The 27,053-nt window shown below is 41.6% G+C and overlaps 1 protein-coding gene across 1 annotated transcript in view; it reads left to right on the top strand.

Moving 5' to 3' along the window:
• The window catches only part of SLC9A9 (solute carrier family 9 member A9), a 258,776-nt gene that overhangs the window by 122,897 nt on the left and 108,826 nt on the right, over nt 1-27,053 (top strand). The window contains exons 10-11 of the mRNA XM_081862475.1: nt 25,000-25,113; nt 26,930-27,041. Coding sequence (XP_081718601.1) covers nt 25,000-25,113; nt 26,930-27,041 — 226 coding nt within the window. The remainder of the gene's footprint in view (nt 1-24,999; nt 25,114-26,929; nt 27,042-27,053) is intronic.

The following is a 27,053-nucleotide window of genomic DNA, read 5'->3' as shown; positions in this document are numbered from 1 at the left end:
TAGATAGATGATAGATAGATAGATGATAGATAATAATAATAATAATAATAATAATAATAATAATAATATAACAACAACAACAACAACAACAACAACAACAACAACAACAACAACAACAACAACAACAATTTATTATTTGTACCCCGCCCATCTGCCTGGGTTTCCCCAGCCACTCTGGGCGGCTTCCAACAAAGATGAAAGATACACTAAAATGTCACATATTAAAAACTTCCCTGAACAGGGCTGCCTTCAGATGTCTTCTGAATGTCAGGTATATTATTTAGATAGATAGTATAACTACTTATTTCATATCTAATAAGACCAGACCAGAAGAGAACATTACAATAAATATATTTGATTCCTTACCTAGTCCAGGGCCACTTTTTAATATTAAATTATTTAGTTTTTCAGTTTAAAGTTTTACAGTCAATTATCCAACAAACAGCATAAAAACAAGATTCTGAGGAATCTCCTAAACCTCCCTCTTCCCATGTGGGTCCTTTTGTTAACTATTTCCTCCTGCATCTTTTATAATAATCCAAGCCTTTTAAATCTCCATTATATCCAAAATTCAGCATTAAACTACTAGTGTTATTCCAATCTTACAAATATTTTAGCTGTTTACAATGGTTTTTAAGATAAATTATAAATTTTCCCCATTCCTTGTTAAAATTCTTCCTGGTTTCTGATTCTTCCGGTCATTTTTGCCATTTTGGCATAATCCATCAACTTAATCTGCCATTCTTCTCTGATAGGGACTTTTGTCTTCTTTCCATGGCCACTTTTGATTGGCTGGTTTGTCATTTCTTTTACAAAATTTGTATACTGCTTTTCAGTCATAGCAGTCTCATAGCAATAGATTGGGAGGGTCTGTGGCTTTAAAGAAAATTCCATAAAACACATGAATCAAGAAGCTTATGATCACATTATTCATTTTAACGAACAAAATGTAATTGAAACAGCCAGGAGATACCAGGGAAGTTTTTAATATTTTTGTCTGCAGAGAACATTAGCCTGGACGCGACAATCTCTCTGAGGCTTTGAAATGTTCATCAAAATAGCACTGATATAGAATTGCAGCTTTTGGAGGGTTGGTCCCAAGCACGACAGAATCTTATCAGAAAGAGTTTGTGATAAAAACCATTCTTCTGAAAAATGCTTGGTGAATGAAAATGAATCTTGATACATTTCTGCTCTCTTGTAATATTCCCATGCACATTATCATCCCAATGCTGGGTCAGTCTACCCTTTCCTTCAGAAACATCAGGAAGATAATTGCATCATCTGCCAGAATATGTTGTGATCATTTCAATGAGAGCACTGACCTGGGCCCCAATCCTTGCCAGGCAGGCACAGTGCAAAAAGGTAATAATGGAGTGATACTCTATTAGAGTCAGCCCCGCTGGGTAACAGCAAGCACAGCTTTGTATATGTGGGTGTTGACAGTCCTCCATTCACTGTAGAGTGGAGAGCTTCAGAAAGGGTCAATTTGACCTGTGTTGCTATCTGGGATACACAAAAGCGAGAGAACACGGTGGGAACAACAGAGACATTCAGGTCAATGTTCTGAAATTGTTATAATTAATGTCTGACTCAAGTCCTATGAGGGTCATAGGATTATGGCACTGAAAGGGACCTCAGATGTCAGCTAGTTCAAGCCTTGGGAAGTGCATGAATCCACCGACAGTCCCTGATTAAAAACCTCTGAATGAAAGAAACCGTATTCTGCCTTCCAAGACAGTTTATTAAATTGTCATATAGTTCATGCTATTAAGAGTGGTTAGTCTGAATCATTTTTCTTTGAATTAAAGCCCATTGATTTGGATTCCACTCTCTGGAGTAGGTGTGGAAGGATCTGTCAATTTCTGCTCTCTGTGTTTCTCCTTTTTTCTCAATCCTAAATTCAGTTCTCCACATTTGTGCAGTAATTTACATCTATTTAAACAACAAAAAATCCTCATGAAGATTTATCAGCATTTTAGTGTGGATTTCTCCAAATAAAACACATTTTTGTGTGTGGTTTTGACATATGCACACATCTTTGCAAACAATTTCTCTAAGCCATTTTATAATGTTATTTTCACTGATATATTAATTTCCCCAGATACCTGCATATCGGTGATCACTGGCTGGAGAACTGCATTACACAAATTAGATAAATATGAATTTCAAAGAATAGCTGGGTTTCAGTTCACATATTGTTTCATAAATTCGCCTTTCAATGAGAACGGAATCAATTCCCACCCGCCCCCGCCATCCCTAATCTGAAGCTACTGAGAATAAATTTGGTTCATCTTCTATGTGGCAGCCCTTCATATATTTGAAAATGCCTATTGTACTGCCTCTTAATCATCTCTAGGTTAAGCAAACACTGGGTGAATGCAAAGGCACAGAGAAGCAAGGTAAAGGCAATGAGTAGATAGCCTTGTTGTTACAACTAGTGGAGAAGCCTGAATTAAAGGTTTTATACAAAGCAAAGATTATCACTCTGGCCAGTTGGTGAAATGACGCTCTTCTGTCAGGTGCTACTGAACTCCTTAATGTTCCCTAGGTAAAGGTAAAGGGACCCCTGACCATTAGGTCCAGTTGTGACCGACTCTGGGGTTGCGGCGCTCATCTCCTTTATTGGCCGAGGGAGCCAGTGTACAGCTTCCGGGTCATGTGGCCAGCATGACTAAGCCGCTTCTGGCGAACCAGAACAGCGCACGGAAACACTGTTTACCTTCCTGCCGGAGTAGTACCTATTTATCTACTTGCACTTTGATGTGCTTTCGAACTGCTAGGTTGGCAGGAGCAGGGACTGAACAATGGGAGCTCACCCCGTCACAGGGATTCAAACCACCGACCTTCTGATCGGCAAGTCCTAGGCTCTGTGGTTTAACCCACAGCGCCACCCGCGTCCCACCACAAAGTTAATGTTCCCTACTTAGGCCAAATCTATGTGATGGTTAACATAAAGAGTCCCCACCGGGTATCTTCTGTGTTTTGGAATCCTGATAGCTAGTGTTTGTGGCCAGGTGCTACATATGAAGCAATGAGCATTTCTAAACACATCTTGAACAATCATCCTTTAAAATCTGGCATTCTGTAGAGCTGCATGACATTTATCTAGGCAGCCAAGTGGTTGTGTTTCAGTGTGACAAAAGACCTCATTCTTTTTAATAACACCTTTCTGGACATGGTCCACTACCCTCTGCTGCAGTGGTAGATACGGTAAGCCCTGTAGAGATAATTAATCCACACTTCCAGAATGGGAAGATCACCTAGATGTCAGGATTTATTGGTACTTACAGTCCTACCGCCTTTTGACTTTCAACAAAGTGGAAAACATTTCCAGTCTAGAAGAAAACAGTCTAGGGCTGATGGTTACCAGAACTACTTCTGCCACAGAGCAAATTGCATGATTTCCCAGAAATGAACAGTTCTTGTTCAGATCTTTAGGTATTACTAATGGTCTCAGCCAACCAGACTCAAATTGATACATTAATCAGTAATGGAACAATGGAATGGAACAATGGAACAATGGAATGGAACAATGGAACAATGTTACAGACCAGGTGTGGGGAACCTCTGGATCTCTAGATGCTGGTGAACTATAATTTCCATCAATCCTGGCCATTGGCAGTGCTTGCTAGAGCTGATGGGGCTCATAGTGCTGCAGGATCTGGTGTGCCAAAAATTCCCCACACCTGTTTTATGTGAGCATTTATTCATTTTGTTTGTTTGCTTGCTTGCTTGCTTGCTTGCTTGCTTGCTTGCTTGCTTGCTTGCTTAAAATAGGTATATTCCATTCTGGATCCAAATATATTAGTATACGCTCAATAAATAAATAGAGTCGCAACGGAACAAGAACTGAACATACAATCAACTTGTTAACCAGGGGTGTGGAATTTGCAGGATGGAGGGAGATATTCAGGAGCTAGTTCTGTTATCATCAAAGGGGGCACCACAACAGGGTGCTGGTTACTCCCATACTGTTCTCCCTTTTCAAATAGACTGGATAGTCTTGGCAACAGTCCCTCTGCGTTGGAAATCTGTTGGTGAATGCCAGGTCAGTGAATGGCAAAACAACAGCTATCCAGGATTTGAATGTGTTTAAGCATGCTGACCTAGCTAGTATTACAGAGACCTGGTTGGATGAAACTGGGGACATTAATCTCTCTCAGCTTTGCCCACTGGAATTATCTGTACAACAAAGTACTTTACATGAATTCCTGCTCAAAGAGTATGGTGAAGGATGACACAGCATTCCATCCTCAGCACACTGATTACAACAGTGGTCAGAGTCTGAATTTTGTGCCCGTGGGCATTAAACTGATGCACGTATGTGTACATACACTCTTCCCAATTGAATGATGCATCTTGCACTAATCTCTGGTGTATCACTATGCAGTTAGTACATGAACTGCCTGCAATTTTCATTGGTGCAAATACACCCTAATGCACAGCACAGATACTCCAAGTTGCTTTATATTTAGCTGCTTCAGACACATAGATGTAGTAATTGCTTAGTTTTAGTGTCGTCCTAATTTGCAGATTCTTAGGGACGCGGGTGGCGCTGTGGGTAAAACCTCAGTGCCTAGGACTTGCTGATCGTAAGGTTGGCGGTTCGAATCCCCGCAGCGGGGTGAGCTCCCGTCATTCGGTCCTAGCTCCTGCCCACCTAGCAGTTCGAAAGCACCCTTAAGTGCAAATAGATAAATAGGTACCGCTTTATAGCGGGAAGGTAACGGTGTTTCCATGTGCGGCACTGGTGCTGGCTCGCCAGCTGCAGCTTCGTCACGCTGGCCACGTGACCCGGAAGTGTCTTCGGACAGCGCCGGCTCCTGGCCTCTTAAGCGAGATGAGCACGCAACCCTAGAGTCGGACACGACTGGCCCGTATGGGCAGGGGTACCTTTACCTTTACCTTTAATTTGCAGATTCAGAGCAACCTGTGTCACATTGAAAAGCAACATATTCTTCCAACTCACTAATGTGATATACCAGCCCTTCCCTTGTCACTCAGCCACAGCCATTAAAACCCACATAGAATCCTTTAAAATGTTTCACTGAGTAATATTTAAACTGCCTGTTAGCCTCTCTTAGCCCGTTTGTCTAAACACTATTATTATTGTGAATAATAATATGGGAAAGAAAGTGAAAGGAAGGCATTTGTAATGCAAACATGCATTGAAGGTTGTATATTCCTGTTAAATGGTGCTTTAACCAATATTCTGCTTTTAGCCTCACATGTGAGAATACTCATAGATAGTGAGATGAAAAGAAAGCTGTGAGGTCCAGAGCGATGCAGTGGCTACAACATTAAAAGTATTCATCTCCAGTTAAAAGTATGAGGATATAGGGATGGGAGAGAAATTCAATTCAGTTCACTTTTAAAGGTGAAACTACCTAATTTGCACATTCTGAAACAATATGTGAACAGGAACACAGCCATCCTTTGAAATTTACCCGCCTCTGAATTTTTCCGTGTAGTTCTCCAGCCAAGTAATTTGTAAAAAAAATTGCATATTCTAGGACAAAATGCGCATGAAAATACATTTATTAGTGAAAGTAACATGCAAAATACACTGTATTAGAAAAAGTTGTTTTTAACCATGTGTAAATTAGGGCAAAACTGCATACAAAAGATATTATAAAAGATCCTAAAAATCACACAGCATTAGATTTGTGCAGTGAAGATTGCTGTACTACTTTAGTTTAGTAAAGTCAACTAGGTGATCTAGTAAAGTCAGAGAACTTTTTATCTCTGGCATAGAGCAATGAGTGCATTTTTGTTTTTGTTTTTAAAAAGGTTCTATGCTGGCAACTGAAAATAGCCTCAAAAGAAGCAAGCACCTCAGGTTGAGTCGTGGCTAAAAGGAAGCAGAGGTGATCTTCTCAGTTCAAGCAGCTGATAGCCTTTTAATGCTAGGCTGTGATTCTCTTGAACACCTCTGGCCTGATTTACGAGAAACATAAACACAGCAGCTGGCATGTAGCCTTGTTAGCCCTTGCTTTTCAGCACAGAGAAAAACCTGACATACAGCCAGGTGGTTTTAAGCCTTAGCTCTCTCTTCCAAATACAAGGGGCCCTGCTGAGTAATCTATGCAGTCACAGAGAATGGACTTCAATGACCCTCATGGTGTTTTCACTGTGTATGGTGTTTGAAATCACCATAAACTTTGCAAATGAGTTGCAATTGCAAGGAGATTTGTAGTCACATAACTTCATTTGCTCAACAATTATTTTGGGCATTTGATTGAAAGAAGCAGAAGTTTGAGTGTGTGCCAGATTTGTTCCCTGAACAGATGGGGCAGAAGATTTTAAGAAACTCTGTGGATTAGCAGGATGCTGTACCAAAAATATGAAAAACATGCACCTTTTCTTTAAAAAAAGAAAAGAAAAGAGAAAGTTAACTAAAATCAGCTCCTTGATTTTCCACTAGATGAACCCACAGCAGTTTTTCAGTATCGTGTATGAATTACCCAGTGAATCTTGTTACAGATAGGTAGCCGTGTTGGTCTGCCATAGTCAAAACAAAATAAAAAAATTCCTTCCAGTAGCACCTTAAAGACCAACTAAGTTAGTTCTAGGTATGAGCTTTCGTGTGCATGCACACTTCTTCAGATACCCACTGGGTCATTCCCACTGCAAATTCCCTCACACATACAATGTTACACACAACACTGTTGCATATAAGGGCTGCCTCATTCATTTCAGCAGAGGCAGCAAATTTCTTGTGCAAATAAATGCACACAGTGACCCACTGCTTCTGTTGAAATTAATAAGGCAGGTCTTTAACTCAGAATGTATACATCTCAGGGGCACTGACTATTGGGGGCAGAAGGTGCTTCAGCCCCCCAATATTTTGAAGCAGGGGGCTGAGCCGCCGCCCCCCCCAAATTGAGGGGGCCGCCACTCCTGGCTGAGCGCCAGTGTGCCAGCAGGGGGCAGGAATCACAGAGGGCGATTTTTGCCCACTGTGCTCCCCACTGCAATCACCAGAGTGCCTTCTAGGAAGATGCTCTGGTAATCCTCAAAGGGATGCCCATGCATAGCCTGACAGGGGGGGCATTGCGTCTGTGCCATCATGCACATGCGACAGCCCCGCCCCAATGTTGGGCTCAACTCGGCACACCTGATACGTCTAAAAGAAATCACTCACTGTGGATGGTCACTTGGTTACTATTTATCCAGCTGATCAGGTTTCCCATGTTTTTGAAAAAGTGACTAAGAAATTCTTAAAGGATAAGAGGAAAAACTTCCTATCTTCCATTATTCACGTCAGTGCCTTCAGGTGATACCCATGCCATACATTTAAATCACTGTTGCTCCCAATACTTTCGTGGTAGAAAAATGAGCTGTTGGTACTCATATCTTGCGGGTGCCAGCACAAAATGGCTGCCATGGGCAGCAAGAAAAGAGGCTATGGTACTCTGTAGCAGTGAATACTATCACAAAAAGGTTCTAATACTACTTGAACAGTCATGGACAATTCTGAGAACTGTAGTTTGTTATGGGTGCTGACCTTACAGAGCTCCAATTCCCAGAACCTTTAGCATACTGCAGTTCCTAGGATTCTCTGGGACAGTTAAAGTGGTGTAAGAGTGTTTTAGATGTATGGTGTGGGTGTGACCTCAGTTTCGTGTCGTGTCCAGTTTTTCTAGATGATTTAGTGGGGATGTGTAACGAGAGAGAGCCAGCCCAGCTTGAATACTTCCTGTCAGACATTTCTCCTGCCACAAGGCACATTTTTTCAGGATTGATCTTCATCCATGTCTCTTCTTTAAATGAATCATAATAGTGTTGTGGCCCTGTAAGAGTGAGACCTTAGATCTTCACTTAAAAGAAAAATGGCACTCAGTTTTGCTCAGCATAGGAATCCGGAAATCGATGTGATTCGAGCATTACTGGTGAACTCTCCTCAGAAAAGCTTTTTCTCTCTGCTCATCAGCACTTGAGCTTGCTTCTTTTTCTGCACTGCCTTTTTCTCTCTCTTCTTTTCTTTTTTGCTAAAAAGAAATGTCGTCTTGGATGAGAGTAGTCTGAGGAAACAGAATGTCAGATGCAAAACCCTTTCCAAACTGTTTCATAAAAGACTTGACAATCTGTTTAAACATTCAAAAATGTCTTTAAATATTAATAATGTTCTCAAATTGTTAAGGGGATGGTTCGCACATTTCAGCAGGATGGCAGGTGCCTGCAGTTGGCTGGGATCAGCTAAATGGGATTTTTTAAAGTATTTAAGCCAAAATGCTTTCATTATCTCTGCTCCCTCTCCCCAGCTTTTTTCATCACATGGAAATGACCAGGTGAACTTTTAAATTAGGACACATGTACTATCTGCATCAGTGCCTGCCTTCATGTACCAAACACATCTACATGTTGCTTTTATACAGACAGGGCCAGCCCTACCATTAGGCAGACTGAGATAACTGGCTCAGGTGGCAGATTCTGTGGTGCAGCTGCTGTTTTGCTTGACTGCACCCTGCGAACCATTCTGCTCTGTTGACTCATGGCCTGTTCATGGTGCCCTAATCTAGCCAGCTGCCTCAGGTGTGGTGTAGGATACTATCCTGTTCCCAGAGCTGAAGTAAGATTCAATTGCCAGTCCTGTCAGCATCTCTACATGCAATAGGGGCAGGGTCGTATCTTGTCAGCCTCAGGCAGCAAAATGTTTTGTGCAGGCTTGAATATACAGGATCTATGTATTTAGTGCACAATGAATTATGGTGGTGAATTATGTTCATTCAGATTGCTGCTAAAATTCCTCCCAAAGCAGAATGGGGGCAGATTTTGAGACGAGTCAACTACTAAATTTCAGTGAACAGTTCATCATACGTGGAAGCAAGAGCCTTTTATACGTGTAGGTTGAATGTTCATTCTACTCTACAGAGAACTCTCCTCTGTTTGAAAGATTGTCCCAGTTAAGCGGTAAATCAATCTTGTTAAATAAAATAAGTAAATAAGTCGAGTTTGAAGGCAAAGAAGCTTAAGAAGGGAGACCTCAGGGGTCCTGAAGGAATATATCAACAGTTAACATTTGTACAACAGACTGAACGAATGCAAAGCTTACCAGATCAGTCTTCCCCACTATGATGAGATGCATTTTATTTAAATTAGGGAAATTATTTCTAAATATGCATCTATGACCTATATGTTTTATGCAAATCGGTGTCCTCTTTTGTCCTTCTTTTTGGTGAAACATTTCCTCTTTTTTGGTAAAGTTCCTGCCCTATGGGCTTTCTTGATCCTCTCACCACCATAGTTCTTGTACAGATTTAGAACTGGATAAAGATCTCCACATAAAATCCTTGTTGGAAGAGGAATGCTCACCAGCAGACATCACTTGTCTATTATGTAATTCAAGGGAATGCCCAAGGATAGGCATCCAGATATAAACTAGATTCCTATAACCTCTGGAATGAACCTCCTGATAAGATGGAATTTACAGGAGACACTCACCTGCTGAGCTCCACGATCAGAGGTGAGTTAACCTTTTACATGACTCATTATCTTGAACATGACGCAGGAAGAGAGGAGGGAATCGGCATAGGAATTGTTCCACCATGTACAGTATTTTAAGTTTGGAAGGCAGTGGGAAAATGTGAATGCAGATGCTGTCAGGAAGGAAACGACATGCCAATCCCCTCCAATTGTCCAATTTAATAGGTAATAAGTCCATAAAACAACTTATTTCCTCTGTCTGTGGTTCCCTTTGATAATGCAATTGCTGCAGTAGTGTGCCAAGTACTGTTCATGCTGCTGTAGCTAATGTGACTGAATAGCACTCTGCTGTTTAATTGGGCTCTTATCATTACAAATGTAATCTGAATGAATACAGATATAACTGACCTGGTTTTATTGGATTTTCTTTCATCTAGCATGAAGGATCTGAGGGAAATTTGAATTAGCGAGATGTGTGATGGCAAAATAGGGAGGGGGGAGACTTCCAGGTCACAAGCAGAAGTCGGCAAAATTATCCTTCCTTTGGCCTTCCACGCATTTTGATACAGTCCACTGGGGAAACTCTTGCCTAGGTTCATTTTAGGCTGGCTTACGTAGAAGATTTTCCTGGTATGTAAGTTGTGATGGAATATGTTTCCTAAGTGCAGTAGTTTACCTGATCAGATACATGAAAACCCAACATGCAGCAGCTGTGAAAAAGGTGAATCTCATGTTATTAGCAAGGGGTTCAAAAATAAAACTTTCAGTATTGCAATGCCTTTGTACAAATCTATGGCACAGCCACACTTGGAATACTGTGTACAGTTCAGAGAAAGTGAACAGAGGGGGTCCCTCCACTCCTGATTATGAAACCTAGGGTTATTGAAACTTAATGATAGGAGAATCAGGATAGACAAAAGGCTGCCTTCTTCACACAGCACATAGTTAAACTACCCCTAGGATCAGTGGATCCTGAAGGCTGATTCCAAAAGTAATTTGTGATCTCATATTCAATCCATTATGACTCCCCACCCAGTCCAGATTGAATGAGCATAGGCCTAGGAGTATTCCTCCATAACACAGTATTGCTTCAACCTGTCACTACAAAACAGTATTGTTGGTGCTTTGTGATGACATAGTCAACAGGTAGTGTAATGTATGGTGAAGTCTTCTAATGGCTACTTTACCCCACTGAGTCCAGGCTATCAAAATAAATTGCCTTGGATTACATAAATGCTCAGTTTGTTAGTGGAGGCAGTAGCAGCAACAAAGCAGGAGGAGGGCAATTCAAGAAGGACCAGCACTGTTTATTTCATTTTATTTTCACCAACTTATTTTGGCATTTATGCCATGCCTTTCTGAGATAAAAAATAAACTCAATGCAACTTGCAAATAAACATATAAATTGCAACAAAATTAAAAACAACCCATCAAGAAAACAAAGAAACATCAGAGAAGGCAAAACAGCGTCATAAGAATCATATCTGCCACTGCAGACTGAGAGAACATCATTAGCTCTGACACAGAGAATGCCTGCTGGAATATAATAGTCTTAAAAGGCTGCTTAAAAGGGGGCAAAAAGGGAGGTCAAACATCTCTTTGAGGAGACTAGTCCATAGTTTGGGCAACACAACTGAAAAGCCGCCCACTTTTGTCCTCACCAACTGTGCTTTGTGCCCTCACCTGGGGCGCTTCCAATTTACCTGCTTCCTGATCATTCAACCTGACTTGTTTGGAGTGATGTGAGGTTAGACAACATCCATGATTTATTGAGCATTCATCCTGATTTGTTTGTGGGGAGGTTAGACAACATTGTGCCAAACAGATGTTAGCCGATACTTCCCAGTGTGTTTCCATACTACGCTTCTTATCACAAAAAGGCAGATCTTTAGAGGAAGTAAGTTTAGAACCACCTGGAAGTTTCCAGACTTTCTCCAAGGGCAGCTCCACACTCTGCGTTTGGCAGCAGCATCTTATTTTCAATAAAAGATTGCCATATGGGCTCATTATGCAGAAAATGAAAAGAGGCTATGATGAAACCTTGCTAAATTTCAAAAATAACATGTAAAAACAAGCCATCTCATTTTACTTTTGAATTTGTGTCATCGGCTCCTCCCACCACCCACCTCTAAACTTCCTTTGACAGCAGAAATGTCAGGAATGCATGTTCCATTGCAACGCACATTGCCCTCCCCTCAAAATGTTTTGTGAAACAACCTTTCTATAACTGGCAAGGTAGGAGGAGGCTGGCAACTAGTCCTGGGCTGTGTTTTCAGAAGCATATCTCATTTGAAAATGTTTGTAAAGTGATACGCTTTGCACTTGGATGATTCTTCATATAAAACACAATCACCTTCCAGCATCAGAATATCAATGAGCAACGGGATAGTACCATTAATTTCCAAGCCGTTGTATCTTTTTTTCATATCATAGGAGAGAGTGCAATATTTTGTGACCACCAAGTGTAAATAAATGGTTTAGCAAATCATTTAGCCATGTTTTAATTATGAGTCTTTTATCAATGATGGATGCAATCAATTAATCACTCCTGCTGCACAACTTCCATTATTTTCAATGGCAGCTGCTTAGAACTCCTACACGCAATCCTGCATCATTTGCAGTGTCTGGAGATGGTGCTGCTAGATACCATATCCTGTTACTGCCAACATTTGCTCATAATTGCTTGTGAGCAGAACCGGGGATGTATAATAGCTTAGGTGAACTCTTAAAAAGGGATTTGCATTGTTTGTTATTTTGTGTGTTGACATTTTTTGAGGCATGTTCTCCTGAGCACACATAACACCAAAGACCTTTCTCATTTCATAAAGAAATATCATTAAAAGGTAACAGTGTGAAGGGAAATCTTGTTAAGTGCCGCTTGAGAGGATCTTGCAAATTGGAAGCAGTTTTGTCTAGAACTGAGACTCTTGTTGCACTGTGATTCTTAAATGAATTGTTTTAAGCGATTCTGCTTCATTTTTTCTCTCCAAATGCTATACAGCATCTATCTACTTTTAAAATGAGAAGCATGTTATAATATCATGCTTCTAAATTTCTTAATGGTCACAAGGCAAGATTCAAAGTGCAAGTTACTGACGAGGCCCAGAAACATAGAAAGTCTGAAGCGGAATATTTGTTTCTGAACAAATCAATTAGCTTTCTTAAGCATACTTTTGTTTCTCATCCTCAGATGAGAATAACTTTGCCATTCTGCCACACACCCCCCCGCGACATAGCAAGACAAACAGGTATATCAGGGTTCTTCTTATGTTCTCATGATATTCTTCTTTTCTTCCAAAACTGCACAGGAATGATTCAATAAATTCAAGCTTCCTGTTTTCCTCTCTACCCCACCAATAGCCTCCCTGCTGAGATGATCATATAAAAGATCACTTAAAAGTGGAACATGTAAAGAATACAAGGTGATGACTCCACCCTGTGAACCGCCCTGAAATTTTATGATGAAGGGAGGTATATAAACCTGATTAATAAAATAACAATAAAATAAAGACAGGTCATGCAATGCATCCTCGTGCTTCAATATCATGATGCACTGACAGACCTACACGTCACATGCGCATGTTTCTGTTCTCTTTATTGACAAGTCATTTTGCTGGTGAATCACTTTGAATGGCAAGAGATGAGTAAGTCCCACCCCCTACAACTTTCTCAACAAGGGGCACTGTAGTTCAGTTGTTCCTCTCACTCCCCATACTATCCATGCCACCCAAAACAAGATTGGATTCTCCAAATCAAGATCCACATCATGATGGCTAAACATTTCATATGTGAGTTTTCTTTCCCATTTACAGGCATTGTTTAAAACGCTGACTTATCATAATCAGTGAGACATCCCTGACGTCTGCACATGTAAATGACAATATTTCCTCTACCTTTCTGAGCATTGATTCCTTTTGTCACCTACTTTCCTCTTTTCCTGCACTTCCACTTTACTGCTCTCCGTTTCGTTTCCTTTCCTTTCCCCCTTCTTCTTTTTCCATATTCAGCCTTGTGGCATTTGTACAGAGCCCCGGGTCGTTTCACAGACTATTGACCTGTACACCACTGCTTTATTCTTCCACTGCCACCAGCCAGGCTTCTTCTGGTGAGATACTGAGTCTCAGTCAGGTTGTAAAGTCAACAACGAAGACTAAAGTTTATTGAAGAACAAACAAGTTTTAAATATATTCAGAACAGTTTCTCAAACTAGATGTGGCACTATCTCACACTTAACTAGATGTGGCACTATCTCACACTGTCACATTCTTCTCTCTCAGTTCTATCCATGTCTCTCACTCTAGCTGTCATAACCACTATGTTCATCTTACTGGCTCTGTCTGACTCTGATTCCTCTATCTCCTAATGATAAAACCTCAGGGCTGAGCCTCAAAACCGGATAGGCTCCGCCTCTGAGCTTTCTCATTGGTCAAACTACATTAACCATTTCCATCCCCCTGTACAAACATAATCACAAGGAATGGGCAAACACCACAAGCCTTCTCTTCTTTTTTTTCTTAATGAATTATTCTGCATTTCTATTATTTTTATTTTTATTATTTTTAAAAGGTCCCCCTCCTTTACTGGGTGGGTTGCATGAGAAATAATATATCAGCTATTCCTCTTATTTGATTGCTTCTATTTTCTGTTTTTAATAAAAATCACACAAAAGTTAATAATAACATTTATCTCTATTAGCCAACCCCAGACTGAAGCTTCTGGTGATGTATCTGTGCTAGGTTGTGCTGCGACAGTGAGAGTTAATTCCTAGTTAATTTCAAGCTTTGAAATTGCTACATACTGAGTCAGATCATTGCAACACAGGCTACTCAGACTGGCAACAGCAGAAGTCTTGTTTGGTGGGGCTATCAGATTTGAGGGGGGGGGCTTAAGCAAGGTGCCCTCTGAGGGGTCCTTGCACTGTCTTCTCTCCACAACCGTTGCACTGTCCTGATTGCTCCTATCACCTTGCTTCCCAGGCTTCAGTTTTTTGAGGGAAATGAAAGACAAAGGAACCTGTTTGTCCCCTTTCCACAGCCTGGTAGGAATCAGTGGAATGAACAATGTCCTTTTTTCTTTCTTGTTTTCCTGAAAACAAAAGAACAAGAAGGGGGATACACTTTCTCCTCACCCTTTCTTATCAGGCAACAGGAAAGGGGACACAGGGGTGTCTATTTCTCACCTTTTTATCAAGGTTGTCAGCATACAGTTGTGGGCGCTGCTGCTCTAAGGAAATAAAGATGTCTAGGACAGCGTACGCACCATACATTTAATGAACATGACTTATGCCAAAGAATCCTGGGAATTGTCATTTGCTTAAGTAGTATTTATACTACTATCTTTGGGTTAAAGTAATGATTGAGTTCAGTTATAAATGACAGCCTTTCACTCATTTTGTAATGTGCTGCCGTTTATTAGTATTGTCATGTGAAAAGTTGGATGTGCTGTTTTGTTTTTATCATGTTCTGGGTGATTTATTTATTTTTGTACAATTGATGGCCTTTGACTAAATAATAATGATTGGGAGTAATGCTCCTGAACATTCTGTGACATCACAGCATCTCATCCAATGGCTTTGTGAGAAGTGGCAGTTGGTTTTTAACCTCCCGTCCCTCTAGAAAGAAAAGTTAAAAGAAAGAGGTGGGATTTTTTTCCCCAGTTACGTAAGTGAATAATGTAAATAAATTTTATATTGTAAAATTTAATACTGTATTCATAATGTGGCTGTGTGATGTAGATCACTGATTTAGGTTATATATATATGATGGTCCATCTATATGAGTAAAACTTATTCAGAATAGTTTACAAGAGAAATGAATACAATTTCTAACCATGAACAACAGAACAGAATACCAAACCTCCCTTAAACCTACAAACATTAATAAAACCACCCAAAATAAATATATATTCCCAGCCCAAAGATAAAACACACACACACACCCAAGACCATCAACCCAACTCAACAGCAGCAGAGATAATCAGTCATGAATAAGCCAATGAAAGTACCTGGGTTTCAAGGCCTTTCCAAAGAAATAAACGGTAGTAGCTTTACAGATGTCAACTGGCGGTGAATTCCAAAGTCGTGGAGCCACAAAATTCTTATGAAAACAGATTAATTTCCTGCATTCCAGGGTCATGGTATCGAATATTAAGCTCTAATATTTCAGATCGGTCTAAATGGATATCTGGCCAGACATACAAAAAAAGCTTGCAAGCAACAAAAATAGTTTCTGGTCTTGTTTCAAGAATTAATATGGCAGAACAGAGGCTTTCCTCTCAGCAAATTGAAGATGAATGAATGGTATTCCGTCTCCTTAGAAATGGAATTGATTGCCAGAGGTTAGTGCTATGATGGCAAGTCACAAGAGGGTGCCATTGTGGGGGAGGTGCTGAGAAGGAGATTGATTTTCCTCTTTGCATTTAAAACATGAGCAGCAGCCTGTTCCATCAATGCAAAAATAAAAAGGTAAATATATTAGTGTTTTGTGGCTTGGGGGACAATTGGTTTGCATCAAAGACATTACTTCTTCCCAGTGAGCACAGGGAGACCAATTACATATTAAAGCACTCCAAATTTCTTTGTCAGCCGCATGGCGCAACAACAACAAAATTGGCTTCAAATTATGCCTTTCTTTCCGCTGAGAGCTATTTTTCTTTGCTCCCAGGTCTCAGCTAAGTACATTCCACAAAGCTACATGACCGGCGTCAGTTTTGCATCTGACTCGCGGCTGATTCAGGTTCATGAGAAGATGGCAGCACAGGGTTTTTCTTTTCTTTTCTGTATGTGGCCTCCACCACTTGGTCGCATGGAGGCTCACTGTGGTCAACTCACTTTGGGAATATCTGCAAGGGAATACACAGCTACACCCTTGGGCCTTGCTGGAGTCTTCGCACCACCTGCTTGCACAAGCAAACAGGCCACAAAGAACCAGCCAGACACTTGCTCAAAGTCGCAGGATATGCTGAACTACAGCTCAGCCAAGAAGGAGAGGGAGGACAGGAGAGGAGATGGAGGAGAAGTTCCATTGCAAAAGTAGAAATTATTGCGCTAGTGGAAACCAACTGATAATAAAAAATATATTTAAAACAGCAAAGGGTAATTCACTGGATCACCCTATTTTTGTTGTTTCTGCTATTCCTTGCAAGGTTATCTTCCTCCAGAGGCCATTCCAGAATCCTATAACGTGCCATGATCCTGTGTGGCAGGCTGCAATCCCTAAATAAGCTCAGGCTTTAAAATTGTCACCCCATATGAAGTAAAAATAAACCAGGGACTTATCTTCTTATATGCATGATTCCTCCCATTCTAAGCCGCTTAACCTAAGAATGAAGAACATAACACCACTGCGTGGTCAGCATTCATTATTCCTGACTTTTTCTTTTTGTACCCAAAGCATCAAAGATTTCAGGCTGTGACTTCAAAAGTAAAACCTGCTTTGTGTCCGCGCATGTGTGCGATTTTTCTTAAATCTCTAATTGAAATAGAGAAAACGAGTAAAGTGATTAACATATTACACATTAATCATGTAATAAAAGTGTTTCAAATGCCAGCAGTACTGATGTGCTCTGTGTTCCCTTACAATTTAATTTAAAAGTCCAGCAAAAGAACTTCCTTTGTTATAGATTTATCAATAATCCTTGACTTCATGATACACTTTTGATCATTGTGCGCTCATTAAACCACAATGTTCAAATGCCATCAGTTTTGCACCAAATTGGAAAACAGTGACTACAGTGGGTTGTGACTTTTAATGACCTTCACGTATCCAACAGAAATGTTCACATTTCCATGCTGAGGTGTGTGTGTGTTCCACCATAGATACTCCGCAGGATGTTTGCTGTATACAAATCATGCACAGCACAGGTGGGGAAAGGAAATATGGGGCAGGGATGGCAGAGATTTGGGGAAAGGGATCATCATTTTGTCCTATTGCTTCTCTTTGGGGAATATAATGAGAGGAGAATTATTTATATTAGGCATAGATTTCCGCTGTGTTTGTAGGTACTGTGGCTTTTGTATATGTCCTTGCACAGATTTCCAGCCAATGAGTGTAGGTGTGCAACCTAAATCTCTTATAGTATTCATCCTTTTCTGCTTCCATGTTTCTTGTTTGACATCATACAGGAGCATATTAATCTAAAGAGCCATTCTCACAAACCCTCTGCCATATAAGGAGCTGCTTTCCTATGGAGCCATATACAATGCCGCTCAGCTGCAGCACATGGTAGCATCCATACCTTACATTTAAATGACTCCTTTTTAATCCAAACTCCCCTCCTCCTCCCTAGAATCCTGGGAACTACAGTTTGTTAAGGGTGCTGCGAGGGATCTCCTGATAACGCTCAACGACTTTAACAAACTACAGTTCCCAGGAAACCATCAAAGTCAGTGGCATGGATCTTTCCCACTTCCTGAGGGGAAGAGTTGAGAGTTGGGTGGGAAAGCGACTTAAGATCAGCCCTGCCACCGTGATGATCATATTCACTCAAATGCCACAGCCATATGAAATCATATCATGAAGAAATGGCTCATCAGTGGATGTGATGAGGGCCAAAGTTTCAACACTTGTGACTGATTGAAGGAGATAAAATAAATGAATGAATTTAAGTAGCGGCTGAAGAAGGAGCAAAAAGGGTTTTCTTGTGTGTGTGTTTCTTGTGGCTGATTAGCTGCTTTCCCTGTGCAAAGGTCAGAGGGGGCAGGGTTTCTGTTGAGGTAGGTGATTAGCTGTGGGAGGAGCTTATCAGAGCTTGCAGGGCAGCAGCGCGCGCCTAGCGGCGCGCACAGTTTGATCCATCTCGTAGATTTAGGGGAGCTAGTCTCAAACGTTTGTTGGGGGAAACCTAGGTTTTTTTTGGGGGGGGAGTTATTTGTCCTGTCCTCACGCTTTTTATGATGGAGGACCGCTGTAGCCACCCCCAACGACACGTTCTCAAGATGGAGAGTGAGGGAACAGCTGCAGTCGCCTGCGGTTCCTGCACAATGTTTGCCATCTTGCCAAAGGTTGCAGGCAGCTTTACCTGCAGCAATTGCATGTTGATTGCCCTCTTAAAAGACAAAGTCCAGCAACTGGAGGAACGTGTAGCTACGCTCCAAAGAATTAGAGAGCTGGAGCTCTTCTTGGAAGCAACAGAGCACACCGTCTCCACCAAGGAGGAGACAGGGGACTCCCCTGAGAAGGAGGCTAGTTCACCAACACAGGAGCCAGATATATGGAGAAACGTGACTCAAAGAAGTAGGAAGCCCAGGGTTCGCTCTGATTGTTTAGAAATACACAATCGCTTTGAGGTCCTCTCCCCTAGCATGGAAGACGAAGAGCAGACTCCATTTGAGGATCTCTCCCTCATTACAGTCGATCAGGTATATGAAGACGAGCAGCAAAGTCAGTCCTCAGGGAATGTGCAGGCGACCTTGGAACGGACAGCTCACGGAAGAACCCCGATCAAACCTAAGAGGAGGCGTGTAGTGGTGATAGGGGATTCCCTACTGAGGGGAACAGAAGCAGTGATCTGTGGGCCTGACAAGATGTCACGGGAAGTGTGCTGTCTCCCCGGGGCTAAGATCCAAGATGTAACTGAACGACTGCAAGGAATCATAAATCCCACTGACAAATACCCCTTCCTCTTGGTTCATGTGGGAACCAATGACACTGCAAGCAATAGCCTCCAGAAGATCAAAAGAGACTATGAGGCTCTGGGCAGGAAACTGAAGCAATTAAATGCACAAATTGTCATCTCATCTGTCTTCCCAGTTGAACGACGTGGCCCAGGGAGAGAGGGGGAAATAGTGGAAGTGAACAGCTGGCTTCGCAAGTGGTGTAAACAGGAACGGTTTGGATTCTTAGATCACGGACTGCAGTTTCTTGAAGATGGACTTCTGGCAAGCGATGGGCTGCACCTCACAACGGTTGGGAGGAATGTTTTTGCCAAAAATCTCAGAAACCTCATCAGGAGGGCTTTAAACTGACTAATGTGGGGGAGGGAGACAGTGCTCCTGAAGGTAGGAGTCTATCAATTGATGAAGATGATCATCCAAATGTCATAGACCAAATGGAGCAAACAGCACACAGACCTAGTGGTGGGAGGAAAAAATCCTTAAATAAGAGACACGGGGGAATGATTAATGGACTTCAATGTCTGTACACTAATGCGCAAAGCATGGGAAATAAACAAGATGAGCTTGAGCTCTTGGTACAGCAAACTAAATATGACATAATAGGCATCACTGAAACCTGGTGGGATAAGTCCCATGACTGGAATGTAACAATGGAGGGATACAATCTATTTCAGAGAAACAGACCAGACAAGAAAGGAGGAGGAGTGGCATTATATGTCAGGGATGTGTATACCTGTGAAGAGATCCAAGATTTAGAACCTCAAAGCCAAAGTGAGAGCATTTGGGTCAAAATTAAGGGAGAGAAGAATAACAGGGACCTCATTGTGGGAGTTTACTATAGATCCCCAAGCCAAACGGAGGACATAGATGATGCCTTCCTGGAACAGATGGCCAAGCATGCAAAAGGAAGGGAGATAGTAGTAATGGGGGACTTCAATTACCCGGATATTTGCTGGATGTCAAACTCAGCCAAGAGCATAAGGTCAAACAGATTCCTCACTGGCCTTGCAGACAACTTCGTTGTCTAGAAAGTGGGAGAAGCAACAAGAGGAACAGCCATTTTAGATCTGGTCCTAACCAATGTTGATGACCTGGTTAGTGGGGTAGAAGTGGAAGGATCATTAGGCGCGAGTGATCATGCTCTTCTGAAGTTTACTATACAGTGGAAAGGAGCAGCCAAGCATACTAGGACTCAATTTCTTGACTTTAAGAAAGCCGACTTCATAAAACTTAGGGAAGTGCTGGGTGAGATCCCATGGACAGTAATACTAAAGGGAAAGGGAGTTCATGATGGCTGGGAGTTTGTTAAGAGGGAGATAGTAAAAGCACAACTTCAGGCAATACCAATGAGACGGAAACATGGAAGGTGCCTAAAGAAGCCAGGGTGGCTATCTAAAGAACTTTTAACTGAGTTAAGATTAAAAAAGGATGTGTACAAAAAATGGAAAAGGGGGGAAACCACCAAAGAGGAATTCAAACAAATAGCCAGCACGTGTAGATACAAAGTCAGAAAAGCTAAAGCACAGAATGAACTCAGGCTTGCTAGAGAGGTTAAAAGCAACAAAAAAGGCTTTTATGGGTATGTTCGTAGCAAAAGGAAGAACAAAGAAACAGTGGGGTCACTCAGAGGAGAAGATGGTGAAATGCAAACAGGGGACACAGAAAGGGCTGAACTCCTCAATGCCTTCTTTGCCTCAGTCTTCTCCAATAAAGAAAACAATGCCCGACCTGAAGAATTTGGAGCAAATGATTCAGCAGAGGAAACACGGCCCAGAATAACTAAGGAGATAGTACAAGAATACTTGGCTAGTTTAGATGTATTCAAGTCTCCAGGGCCAGATGAACTGCATCCAAGAGTATTAAAAGAACTGGCAGATGTGATCTCAGAACCACTGGCAGTCATCTTTGAGAATTCCTGGGGAACAGGCGAAGTCCCGGCAGACTGGAGGAGGGCAAATGTTGTCCCTATTTTCAAAAAGGGGAAAAGAGAGGACCCAAATAATTACTGCCCAGTCAGTCTGACATCAATACCAGGGAAGATTCTGGAGCAGATCATTAAGCAAACAGTCTGTGAGCACCTAGAAAGGAATGCTGTGATCACCAATAGTCAGCATGGATTTCTGAAAAATAAGTCATGTCAGACTAACCTGATCTCGTTTTTTGACAGAATTACAAGCCTGGTAGATGAAGGGAACGCAGTGGATGTAGCCTACCTTGATTTCAGCAAGGCATTTGACAAGGTGCCCCATGATATTCTTGTAAAGAAGCTGGTAAAATGCGGTCTTGACTATGCTACCACTCAGTGGATTTGTAACTGGCTGACTGACCGAACACAAAGGGTGCTCATCAATGGTTCCTCTTCATCCTGGAGAAGAGTGACTAGTGGGGTGCCACAGGGTTCTGTCTTGGGCCCCGTCTTATTCAACATCTTTATCAATGACTTGGATGCTGGACTCAAGGGCATCCTGATCAAATTTGCAGATGACACCAAACTGGGAGGGGTGGCTAACACCCCAGAGGACAGGATCACACTTCAAAATGACCTTGACAGATTAGAGAACTGGGCCAAAACAAACAAGATGAATTTTAACAGGGAGAAATGTAAAGTATTGCACTTGGGCAAAAAAAATGAGAGGCACAAATACAAGATGGGTGACACCTGGCTTGAGAGCAGTACATGTGAAAAGGATCTAGGAGTCTTGGTTGACCACAAACTTGACATGAGCCAACAGTGTGACGCGGCAGCTAAAAAAGCCAATGCAATTCTGGGCTGCATCAATAGGACTATAGCATCTAGATCAAGGGAAGTAATAGTGCCACTGTATTCTGCTCTGGTCAGACCTCACCTGGAGTACTGTGTCCAGTTCTGGGCACCACAGTTCAAGAAGGACACTGACAAACTGGAACGTGTCCAGAGGAGGGCAACCAAAATGGTCAAAGGCCTGGAAACGATGCCTTATGAAGAACGGCTAAGGGAGCTGGGCATGTTTAGCCTGGAGAAGAGGAGGTTAAGGGGTGATATGATAGCCATGTTCAACTATATAAAAGGATGTCACATAGAGGAGGGAGAAAGGTTGTTTTCTGCTGCTCCAGAGAAGCGGACACGGAGCAATGGTTCCAAACTACAAGAAAAAAGATTCCACCTAAACATTAGGAAGAACTTCCTGACAGTAAGAGCTGTTTGACAGTGGAATTTGCTGCCAAGGAGTGTGGTGGAGTCTCCTTCTTTGGAGGTCCTTAAGCAGAGGCTTGACAACCATATGTCAGGAGTGCTCTGATGGTGTTTCCTGCTTGGCAGGGGGTTGGACTCGATGGCCCTTGTGGTCTCTTCCAACTCTATGATTCTATGATTCTATTCTATGATTCTATAAGTACATATTCATATCACCATTACTTCAACAGAGATGTCTTCCTTTTTATTTTATTTGTATAATTCCACCAGGCCTTTGGCCAAGGCACAGTCTGACCCCCTCCTTTGGTAATCCTCATAGAACTCTTTGATAATCCTCATAGAACTCTTTGGTAATCCTCATAGAACTCTAGCCCAATGGTTGCCATTAATCTTATTCTGAATTGATTTTAGAATGAATTGATTTTAGAATGTATTTTAATTAATTGATTGTGATTTTATGTAAACTGGGTTACTTTTACTGTTGTTAGCCGCTCTGAGCCTGGCTTTGGGTGAGGAGGACGGGATATAAATAAAAATTTCTTCTTGTTGTTGTTGTTGTTGTTGTTGTTCAGTTTTACACTACACATTTAAATTCAAACATCAACATTTAGGATTCCCTGAATCCTTAGACCTCCTTCCACCTTTCCATGGTTTCCATTTTCAATCTTTTTCAACTGCATCATATATCTTCTCTATTTTTCTTAAAATAATCCATTTTTACCCTAGTTTTTTGTACATTGCAAGCGTTACTCAAATCCTGCCAAAGTTTTCAGTTGTTTACAGTGTTCTCTTAGGTAATTTCTAAAACATTTCCCATTCCTTGTTAAAGTTTCTCCCTTCCTGGTTTCTGATTTTCCCGGTTATATTCACCATTTCGGCGTAGTCCATCATTTTTTAAAAAAATATTCAGTGCCTGTTGAAAAATTATTGGCATAGCAGCCATATGCACCTTTCTAGGATGGGAGTTCCATCACCATGGAGCCAGCACTGAAAAGGCCCCGTCTCTGGTGCCCACCAGTTATCTGAACTTAGGCTTCACTCACAGTTTGTACTGTCCAAAATCTTTAATACTACAGCAAGCAAATTCCTTGTTCAACTTGTCCTTCCTGTTTGGGGTGGGCATATTTATTGAACGGCTCAGCTCTGCATCTTTGATGTGTCTGCAACCACAGTTAAGATTTTCTTGCACCTAAGTGTGGCATTTATGCCATTCATTTCCTCCAGTCTTTGTCTGAAATAATATTTCTCACATCTGTTGCCTTCTCCTTTGTCATCCTTCACTGATTTAAAAAAGCACATAAGCCCCATTGAAAATGTAAAGCGAAATGTCTCCATAGCAACCCTTTTAATGCTGTGATTTATGAATGCTCATCGACAGAGTTTGCAAAATGAGGAACCATCGGAGGGACAAGATCATTCAGCTACAAAAGCCCCTTTAACTGGGATTTTTACAAAGATGAATCCAAAAGAGCAAATTTGGGGAAAGGACCAATGCCATGCATTTTATTTTATTTTTAAAGTTTTCTCTAGCTTATTTCTGCTGATATTTGAAGATATTGCATCAGGCCATGCAGCCGCTGAAAGATTCCCCTTACTATAATCTATTAAGCTAATTGACTATTGAGTTGCCTTGGAAAAGCCATTGCTTGATTTGCGTTTTCTTCCTTCCCACAGGGAAGAAAGTATATATCTTGTTGCAGTAAAATTGTTGCCAAACTTAAAAAATAATGTTAAATTTTCATTCTTAAATTAAGCAGAAATTAGAATAGGGTGGCTGTAGCACAGATTCCTGATTTTTGTTTAGAGAAATTGACCCGCTGCACCACTTGTTGCCCCTATAATGCAAGTGTGGCAAGCTTGTCAGAAACTATGAGTGGTATCCAGCTAAACAGTTCTGCTTGTACAAGTGTTTTAGCTGTGCAACGAAACTTCCCCATCTCCTCCTCTTCCCACATTCCCCCTGTGTACCCCACATATCTGCTCCAGAAACCCCTGGAACCAGGGGTGCAAACTTGGATAAAATATTGGAAGGGGCAGGTAAGCCCAGGGCTGTCTTAAGCATATACGGCGCCAGGGTGCAAAGATCCACCTGGTGCCCCCCCCCCCGCAGGTTGCCCAGTCCCAGGAGCACAGGAAGGTGGAGCTGGCCGGCCGCCTCAGTGTCTCACTGGCTCAGTCGCCCCCGAACTCACGGTGCAGACCTGCCCGCAGCAGAAGAGCCTGCCACAGCACTCCGACCGATGGACAGGCTCTTCCCTGGACTCAACTCTTGGGCCCCAGACTCTTCGCCTGGTGCCCTTGAGAGCCCAGCACCCGGGTGACCCACACCCCTAGTGCCTATGGGTAAGACAGCCCTGGGTAAGCCCCAGCCCACATATCAGTCACATAACACAGTGCACACACATCATTTGAATGGCAATGCCCAACTTTAGGGGAGCCTGGCCTCTCAAATATTTTATTGAGGGGTGCCAAAGACCCCTTGGCCCCTAGGAGTTGGTTCCTATGGAACAGATAAAGGTGGTCACAGGGAGCATCATTGCCCTAACCCCTAAATTATAAGCTCAAAACAACTACCCCTGGCTATGTCTATGTCTACTACTGTTTTGTTTTGTTTTGTTTTATTCCACATTCACTGAGACCATTGCTTGCAACCTTCAGTATTGAGATTAAATGTTTTTAAAAATCTATGTACTAGATGTTTTGTGGATCATTTCATGAAAATCCATTCCCAAACGGCAAACCCAGATGATAATGGGTTGGTTTTTTTCCCCCTTTCTCATTTCAGTTGTTCGAGTTCATGAACTTTTTGGCTGAGAATGTTATCTTCTGTTATATGGGATTAGCATTGTTCACATTCCAAAATCACATCTTCAATGCACTGTTTATATTTGGAGCATTTGTATCCTTTTTTTAGGCACCAGCAAATATATGGTATGGAAAACGCAATGTATGGTGTGCAGTTAATCCCATAATTGTTGATATAAGACAGAATCCAGATATCTTTCTCCGTATGCAAAAAAAGAAAGAAAAAAGATTGTAACTATTTTTTATGTCCAAGAACACTTGGGGTGGCCAAAATCTACCTCTCTCCAGAAAATCTGTTCCGTGTTTTTAATTGGACCCAGAACCTGAATTAGTAATAATTTTATTCCATTCTTTATGAGCAACTGAATCACAGCCTCAAAACATATATTGTTACACTATCCCCTGTGTAATGCGTTTGATGTTTCATCCTGCAGATGGTTTTCAAACTTCAGGGCTTCAGGGAACCCTTTCTGCATGAAGATATCCCCCTGCGCTGGTACCACAGAGCCCCTGTATATTGCTCCCAAGCATGGAATGTTTTAGGTTGCACCAAGAGTACACATGGCCGGGTCTTTTGTCCCTGACTGATGTTCTGCATAAAATGAAAAAGCATTCTAGTGCTGTTTTTCAGGAATGCATGCCCACCTGTACTGAGATTATAAGAGCCTTGCTGTATCAGAGAAAAGCCATATCCAGCCCAGCATACTGTTACCCCACAGTCACCAGTCAGATGCCTCTTGAGAAGCCAACAAGCAGGAGATGAGCTCACTAGCACTCTCCCATTGTGACCATCCTGTAGCTGGCATTCAGAGCCCTATTGACTCTGGCCATGGAGGTAGCATCCAGCCAACATGACTAGCAGCCACTGATGAAGAGCACTGACGTTTGCTAAAACACATTTTTTGAAAACGACATTTATAAGCAACCAACCCGAACTTCTTAATACATACACATACATTTGTCACAGTGTCCACATGGACCAATTCACTGGATGTAGCATGAACAGGTGGAGCTACTGTATTTTGACCTAAATCAGAGATGAAGGTATTGCTGAACTAGCTCCCATCTTTCTAGACCAATAGTTATGCTATCTGGGGATGACAGGAGTCCAACATCATCTGGAAGACCACAGGTTCACCATCTATATGCTTCTCAAATCTCCATCAAGATACTGCTTCTACAGTTTGCCACAGGGTTGCTCTCTTCCGCTTGTGTCTATTGTACAGCTAAAGTTTTCAATGTGGTGAAGAAGAGCCCTGATACATAGGGTGAGGTCTTGGAAGAACTCTCCTTCCAGCAGGGTATCTGTGTACAGTTAAGAGATGTAATTTTGCTTTTTCTATTCTTTTCTGTAAAATGTCCTTATTTCATCTAAAATTGCTATTAAAGCAACTTTGGCATTAGATGCACAGAGGGATAATGAGAAAACCAACACAATTTTCTGAACCCTACAAAAATAATTGGAAGGTGGGGGGCAGACGCCGGCGTGGAGAATCCTAGACAGATACAATATGAATTGTGAGGAAATGAGACAGTAATCATGTCTCAAAGTACATTTATCCTTCCTGAATTACTGTTTGAGGAAATAATACTGTTGGCGCCTGAACAATTTATAGCAAGCGAAGGGTTTCTTAGAGAGATTGCTGTTGTCTTTGACAAAGATGGAACATGAATTTAGAGTAGTTGAAATGGGGAGGGGGGTGAAAGAGATGTTCAAGGGAAGACAGGAAAAACCCTGGGAAAAGAAGCAGTTCTGAGTAAGCTATGAAAATATTCATTCTGTTCTTGCACCACAGTCTCATAAAGTGATGATTCTTCTGTTTGTTTTAGATCATGCACTGGGCACATCTTCATCTAGTTTTGTCATTTTCCACCTTATTTTTCTTAACTTCTCACTCCCTGTGATGTAGGTGGCAATTTTCATAGCAAGAGCCTGTAATATATACCCAATTTCTTTCATTCTCAACTTGGGCCGAAAACAAAAGATTCCCAGGAATTTCCAACATATGATGATGTTCTCAGGTGAGTCAATGG

Source organism: Podarcis erhardii (genome assembly GCF_964252035.2).
Source record: "Podarcis erhardii genome assembly, chromosome: 5".
Lineage (NCBI taxonomy): Eukaryota > Metazoa > Chordata > Lepidosauria > Squamata > Lacertidae > Podarcis > Podarcis erhardii.
This window is presented reverse-complemented; position numbering and strand designations above follow the sequence as displayed.